Raw genomic sequence first — 7,831 nt, forward strand, 5'->3', positions numbered from 1 at the left:
GGGAAGATGTGGATATTACAGTGTGGAGATGACGTGGACATTACAGTGGGGAAGATGTGGATTGTACAGTGTGGAGATGACGTGGACATTACAGTGGGGGAGATGGTCGCCGCTCCGGAACTAGGCAGAAGCCACGGCCTTTCCTATGGCCGCAATCCGCGGATCGCCTGATGTGCCGATCCGGACGGGGCGACCTGTTCGGATCACGGATCAATGATGATCCGTTGCATCCCTAACGGTTAGTATGCAAGACAAGATCCTGGCACACGCCCTTTGGAAAAAAAAATCAGACAATCGGTTGGCAAACAATCGGATCGTGTGTACGAGGCTTTAAGGTCTATTAACAAAATAATTAGTTGGACGAATGTGACAAGCATTCATCCAGCCATGACAAATTCTGGCTGTATTTTATTAATCACTTAAAAACCAACCGCCGCAGTTGTACTGCGGTCGGTTGGCTCTGTTACGCGAATCGCCGTCATTGTACCATCATGTAATAGATATAGCAGGCACACATGGCGCAGCCCCGAAGCCTGTGCTCGTGGCCGGTGGGCACGAAATCTGTCAGCCACCCACAATGGATCCAGAGGCAGAGCGGGGATCCACCGGTGTAAACACGGCCAATACCCGTTCTGACAGGGGAGCTGAGAGGGATTGTCTGTTCCTAGTGATTAGGAACAGCGATCTCTCTCCTCCTCCAGTCAGCCCAGACCCCATACAGTTAGAAACACCTCCCTAGGGAACACATTTAACCCTTTGATCGCCCCCTAGTGTTAAGCCCTTCCCTGCCAGTGACTTTTATACAGGATTCAGTGCATTTTTATAGCACTGATCGCTATATAAATGTCACTGGTCCCAAAAAAGTGTCAAAAGTGTCCGATCTGTCCGCCGCAATGTCGCAGTCCTGCTAAAAATACACTGATTGCGGCATTACTAGTATAAATATATATATATATATAAAAAAATAAAGATGGCATAAATCTTTCCCATAGTTTGTAGACACTACAACTTTTGCGCAGACCATTCGATAAACGCTTATTGAATTTTTTTTACCAAAAATATGTAGAAGAATACATATCCGCCTAAACTGAGAAAGACATTTTTTTTTTTTATATTTTTTGGGAGATGTCTATTATTGCAAAAAGGAAAAAATATTTTTAATTTTTTTCAACAATTGTGCCTCTTTTTTTGTTTATAGTGCATAAAAACCGCAGAGATGACCAAACACCACCAAAAGAAAGCTCTATTTGTGGGAAAAAAAGGACGTCAATTTTATTTGGGTACAGCGCCGCATGACCGCGCAATTGTCAGTTAAAGCGACGCAGTGCTGAATCGCAAAAAAATGGACTGGTCATTAAGGGGGTAAATCCTTTTCTGATCCTTAAGTGGTTAACACAGTGATTTCCTATGGTCCTCAGCTCCATCTAGTGGTTATATTGTGGTGTTTTTCCTGAAAGATCTCCTAAGGGAAAGTATTGCAATACCACATTATGGCCATTACATGGAGCTGATGAACATAGGAAATCACAGTATGAATAAAATACAAACAAACTTCACAATAGCTGGATGAACGTTTGTCACGTTTTTATTCTTCTACTGCTATCAATGGCCAACACGGTACAACACTTCATCCATGTCTTTGGTGATCTCTGATCTCCTTATGAAGTGTTTGTTACATGATGAAGATCAGCCATGGAGTATATCTGAGGTGTATATCAGGGTGTGCTTCTTCCCCACATGAGAGCTGTGATGTCCAGCAACATTCATATACAAGACATTTCCCGCACTCAAGGCACTAATACACCTCAAGGGTTGTGTGGGATCCCTGATGTACAGGAAGACAGGACTTCAGCGAGGAACAATTCCCTCACTCAGGACAGGGAAGTGGCTTCTCCCTCATGTGAGATTTCTGATGTCTGGAAAGATTGCACTTTAAAGAAAAACATTTCCCGCACTCAGGACAGGAATACGGCTTCTCACCTGTGTGCATTCTCTGATGTCTGGAAAGATGTGACTTCCGTGAAAAACATTTACCACACTCAGTACAGGAATACGGCTTTTCCCCTGTGTGAGATCTCCGATGCATGGAAAGATTGGAAATAACTGAAAAGCATTTTCCGCACTCAGGACAAGAATACGGCTTCTCCCCCGTGTGAGATCTCTGATGTATGACAAGCTCTGATTTTTGTACAAAACATTTCCCGCACTCAGAACAGGAAAGTTGCTTCTCTCCTGTGTGCAATCTCTGATGTCTGACAAGATGTGACTTCACTGAAAAACATTTCCCGCACTCAGGACAGGAATATGGTTTCTCACCCGTGTGCAATCCCTGATGGCTGTAAAAATGGGATCTCTGTGAAAAACATTTCCCGCACTCAGGACAGGCATACGGCTTTTCCCCCGTGTGAGATCTCTGATGTGTGGCAAGTTCTGATTTTTGCACAAAACATTTCCCGCACTCAGAACAAGAATATGGTTTCTCACCCGTGTGCAATTTCTGATGACTATAAAGATTGGATTTATGTGAAAAACATTTCCCACAATAAGCACAGGAATATGGCCTTTCCCCCGAGTGACACCTTTGATGTGTGACAAGTAATGATTTATGCACAAAACATTTCCCACACTCAGGACAGGAATGCAGCTTCTCCCCTGTGTGAGATTTCTGATGTGTATAAAGATTTGATTTATCCATAAAACATTTCCCGCACTCAAGGCAGGAATATGGCTTTTCACCTGTGTGCATTCTCAGATGTGTATAAAGTTTACATTTCTCTGAAAAACATTTTCCGCACTCAGAACATGAATACGGCTTCACACCTCTGTGCAATTTGTGATGTCTGCTAAGATTGGATTTAAATGAAAAACATTTCCCGCACTCAGCACATGAATATGGCGACTCCCCCGTGTGAGATCTCCGATGAGTGACGAGGTCTGATCTTCTTACAAAACACTTCCCGCACTCAGTACAGGAAAAGCTCTTATCCGTTGGAAGGACGGCACCGTCCCTCACAGTCTGAGGTTCCTCAGGATAAGAGGAATACGATGGTCCGGCACCGTCCCGCACAGTCTGAGGTTCCTCAGGATAAGAGGAATACGATGGTCCGGCACCGTCCCTCACAGTCTGAGGTTCCTCAGGATAAGAGGAATACGATGGTCCATCTACACTGTGTGGTGCCGGATGGACATTTGAGGTAGTCGGGTTTTCTCCTGGACTATACTGTGTGATGTCCTCATCTTCTACTTTACAGTCTGGAGACAAAGTGAGACAATCCTCTGAGGTTTTCCTCATCTCCCGTCCATCTACTAAAATAGAGATAAAAAGATTATTACTAGACATGAGCAGATTGGTTCCCCTAAACCAGGACTCCGCCCACATCAGGCAGCTTTGTCTCTGAGAATCTTACAATTCCCCCCTCAAGGTAACTAGTAAATGGGTCCTCTGATCTCCTACCAGATCATTTCTTTATTCATGGACCTTAGTCAGAGAGTGAGGAAACAATGATAACTGTCTTTTAAAGGAGAGACAGTGATGAGGGGATTATAGGACGAGTGTCCCCACCTCCTCTATCACTCATTACCATATTCCCACCACAAGAAGAACTTCACTTCCTTATTTAGTCATGAATAACAGCGGGGCACCACCAGAGGTCAGAGAGTGAGGATGGGGGGAGAACAACCAAGATGAAGACTGGACTGAAGATTATCCGAGAGAAATACAGGAATACAGGACGGGAACACAGCTCAGGAAAGTGACCAGGGGATTACAGACTGATATCACCCAGTCCCCGCCCTACTCTGGACCAATCAGTGAGCAGTATGGGTGGAGGAATGTATTTAGTGTTAATGACCCACCTGTGCTGATCTCTATAGGAGTGTCCTCCTCTATAAATGTCCCCGTTATTCCATCCTCCTCCATAGACTGCTCATCATCCCTCACATACGTCTCTTCTTCTTCTGCTTTAATCTCTACTTTTATATCATTCAGATCTTCATCCTAAACCAAGAACATTACATATGTAAAATATAAGCTTTAATATTGTGATATCACATACAAAACTCCACACATCGTTTCCACAAGTCCATATTTTACATACTCCGTCCCACCAACCTTGCAATGGTGAGGGATGGTGTGATCTTCCTGTGTGGAATCCCGGGAATACAGAGGACGGGGACATCTCTCTGGTGGGTTCCTGGTATTAGGTGGCTCCGTCATATCCTCGTGTCCTTCTGATAACTCCTCCATCCCTCCATACTCCTCATCCTCCTCTTTATACTCTTCTTTAACATCAATATTATCATCCCCGAGGTTTCCACTCTGAATATATAATAAAACATTCATTGTAACAAACATGCTGTGTATAAATCAGAACTACCAATAATTGTCACTCATCTACCTGATGATGGTGGGGGATGGTGTGACCTTCCTGTGTGGAATCCCGGGAATACAGAGGACGGGGACATCTCTCTGGTGGGTTCCCATTACTGGATCCATCTGTAGGAAACACACACACTGACTGAATACATTGGGCCAGATTCTTAAACGAGATACGACGGCGTATCTGGAGATACGCTGTCGTATCTCTAAGTTGCGCGGTCGTATCTATGCGCCTGATTCTTAGAATCAGTTACGCATAGATTTCGCTTAGATCCGACAGGCGTAACTGTGTTACACCGTCGTATCGTAAGTGCATATTTACGCCGGCCGCTAGGTGACGCTTCCGTCGAATTCCGCGTCGAGTATGCAAATTAGGTAGATACGCGAATTCCGGAACGTACGCCCGGCCGACGCAGTAAAGTTACGCCGTTTACGTTAGGCTTTTCCCGGCGTATAGTTGCCCCTGCTATATGGTGGCGTAAGTGCGGCGTAACAATGTTAAGTATGGCCGTCGTTCCCGCATCGAAATTTGAAAAAGTTAAGTCGTTTGCGTAAGTCGTCCATGAATGGGGCTGGACGTCATTTACGTTCACTTCGAAACCAATAACGTCCTTGCGGCGTACTTTGGAGCAATGCACACTGGGAAATCCCACGGACGACACATGCGCCGTTCCGCAAAAACGTCAATCACGTTGGGTCACAGTAAATTTAAATAAAACACGCCCCCCTGATCCAAATTAGAATTAGGCGGGCTTACGCCGGCCGATTTACGCTACGCCGCCGCAACTTACGGAGCAAGTGCTTTGAGAATACAGCACTTGTCCGTGTAAGTTGCGGAGGCGTAACGTAAATCAGATACGTTACGCCCGCACAATTTTACGCGGATGTACGAGAATTTGGCCCATTGTTTCTATGTGTTTATCAGATGATGGGGGATCTAGGTGGAGCCTCCGTACTGCTCTCTCCTTTACAATAAAGTCTCCTCTTACCCGGTGATGTGAGGGGCGGCTGATTGTCCATCATGATGTCCTTGTAGAGATCCTTGTGTCCTTCTAAATACTCCCACTCCTCCATGGAGAAATAGACAGTGACATCCTGACACCTTATAGGAACCTGACACACACAATGATACAGTCACCATCCAGACACATCCCTTGTCTGTTACTGCCATCAGAATACACTGATCATTGCTTCCAGCTATAGCCTGCAGCGCTAATCAAGTGGAAAAAAAATCAGATAGGGCGATTGTACAGAAGGCCTTTACTGGCAGAATTTCGATCCATGTATGGCCAGCCTTACTGAGGGTGGCTATCAAACAGTGGATTGAGTTCCTGAAGACTTTGGCTTCCACATTGATTACATCTCACTTGATGTGGAAGTGGACTCTTTATTAATTACACAATAATAAAATATACCCATTTCATCACAAGCAGTTCTGTATTAGGAGCACCGCTATTTTATTATTTCCATTTAGGTTCAGTGTGATGTCATAGGATTCTCTGACTCTGGTGGGAGGGGTTTTGGCAGGAGGAGCTGTGAGGTCAGTGTGATGTCATTGGATTTTCTGACTCTGGTGGGAGAGGCATTGGGAGGAGGAGCTGTGAGGTCAGTGTGATGTCATTGGATTATCTGACTCTGGTGGGATGGGCATTGGGAGGAGGAGCTGTGAGGTCAGTGTGGTGTCATTGGATTATCTGACTCTGGTGGGATGGGCATTGGGAGGAGGAGCTGTGAGGTCAGTGTGATGTCATTGGATTATCTGACTCTGGTGGGATGGGCATTGGGAGGAGGAGCTGTGAGGTCAGTGTGATGTCATTGGATTATCTGACTCTGGTGGGATGGGCATTGGGAGGAGGAGCTGTGAGGTCAGTGTGATGTCATTGGATTATCTGACTCTGGTGGGATGGGCATTGGGAGGAGGAGCTGTGAGGTCAGTGTGATGTCATTGGATTATCTGACTCTGGTGGGATGGGCATTGGGAGGAGGAGCTGTGAGGTCAGTGTGATGTCATTGGATTATCTGACTCTGGTGGCAGGGGCATTGGGAGGAGGAGCTGTGAGGTCAGTGTGATGTCATAGGATTATCTGACTCTGGTTGGAGGGGTATTGGGAGGAGGAGCTGTGAGGTCAGTGTGATGTCATAGGATTATCTGACTCTGGTTGGAGGGGTATTGGGAGGAGGAGCTGTGAGGTCAGTGTGATGTCATAGGATTATCTGACTCTGGTTGGAGGGGTATTGGGAGAAGGAGCTGTGAGGTCAGTGTGATGTCATAGGATTATCTGACTCTGGTTGGAGGGGTATAGGGAGGAGGAGCTGTGAGGTCAGTGTGATGTCATTGGGTTATCTGACTCTGGTTGGAAGAGCTGTGAGGTCAGTGTGATGTCATAGGATTATCTGACTCTGGTTGGAGGGGTATTGGGAGGAGGAGCTGTGAGGTCAGTGTGATGTCATAGGATTCTCTGACTCTGGTTGGAGGGGTATTGGGAGGAGGAGCTGTGAGGTCAGTGTGATGTCATAGGATTCTCTGACTCTGGTTGGAGGGGTATTGGGAGGAGGAGCTGTGAGGTCAGTGTGATGTCATTGGGTTATCTGACTCTGGTTGGAAGAGCTGTGGAGGTCAGTGTGATGCTAACTTACATATCAACATGGATGTCACACCACTTCCTCAAACTTTCTAAAACCAAGCTCATCATTTTTCCTCCAGCCTGTGCCCCTCGTCCTGACTTCTCCTTCAAGAAATAATAGAGCCATCAGTCCCACCCCTCGTGACAAGGTACTAGGTGTAATCCTAAACTCCGATCTGTCCTTTCAGCCCCAAAACCAATCACTATCCAAATCGTCCAGACTTCACCTCCGAAACATCTCCAAAACACATCCTTTTCTAACCGTTAAGAACACTAAGCAACTTATTCACTCCCTTGTTATAAAGTATGTAACAGTGACTATGGAGGAAGAGGATGGACATGACGGGGTTACTGGGTGTAAATAGAAAATAAGATCTTATCACCTCCTCCGCTGCCCCATCCAGCAATGTCTTCTCTCTACTTCCTCCTGACTCATCAATAACCTGGAACTTCCTATTTATAGTTGACATCACTTCCTGTATGAGATTTCCTGTATTGGTAGAAAAGAGATCACCACCTTGTGGAGCTCAAAGGAACTGCAGCCCCAAAAAATGTCTTCTAAGTCCAGCACACTGCAATTCTGGTATTTAAAGGGGTGGTTCCCCTAAAAATAAACTTTTGACATTGCATTTGCTACAATAATTACAATTAGAATCGGCTGGTTTTATTTAAAAAATACCTCCGTACGTAGCGTTTGCTATATTCGTTCCCACCGCCACTTCCGGGTACGATGCTGGCGGTGGGCGTTCCTAATTGATGGACAGGCATCCGACCGACGCATCCATCGCGTCACGAGATGCCGAAAGAAGCCGAACGTCGGTGCGGCTCT

At 45.8% G+C, this 7,831-nt stretch overlaps 1 protein-coding gene across 1 annotated transcript; it reads right to left on the reverse strand.

Moving 5' to 3' along the window:
• Positions 1–1,867: 1,867 nt before the first annotated feature.
• Positions 1,868–7,472, reverse strand: LOC120935504 (oocyte zinc finger protein XlCOF6.1-like). Its single transcript, XM_040347553.1, has 3 exons — positions 7,386–7,472; positions 3,945–3,997; positions 1,868–3,008 (listed from the first exon to the last, which is right to left on the reverse strand). The coding sequence occupies exons 1-3, from the start codon at positions 7,470–7,472 to the stop codon at positions 1,868–1,870; spliced, it is 1,281 nt and encodes a 426-aa protein (XP_040203487.1).
• Positions 7,473–7,831: the final 359 nt, after the last annotated feature.

Source organism: Rana temporaria, chromosome 4, assembly GCF_905171775.1.
Source record: "Rana temporaria chromosome 4, aRanTem1.1, whole genome shotgun sequence".
Taxonomy (NCBI): Eukaryota; Metazoa; Chordata; class Amphibia; order Anura; family Ranidae; genus Rana; species Rana temporaria.

What these genes read in the sequence shown, in the direction of transcription:
- LOC120935504 (XM_040347553.1), bottom strand. Translation starts at nt 7,472, where the DNA reads ATGTCAACTATAAATAGGAAGTTCCAGGTTATTGATGAGTCAGGAGGA. An exon ending in TGGATGGGGCAGCGGAGGAG is followed by an intron (nt 3,998 to 7,385) that starts GTGATAAGATCT and finishes TTCTTGGTTTAG; the next exon opens with GATGAAGATCTGAATGATAT. An exon ending in AAAGCAGAAGAAGAAGAGAC is followed by an intron (nt 3,009 to 3,944) that starts GTATGTGAGGGA and finishes TCAGACTGTGAG; the next exon opens with GGACGGTGCCGTCCTTCCAA.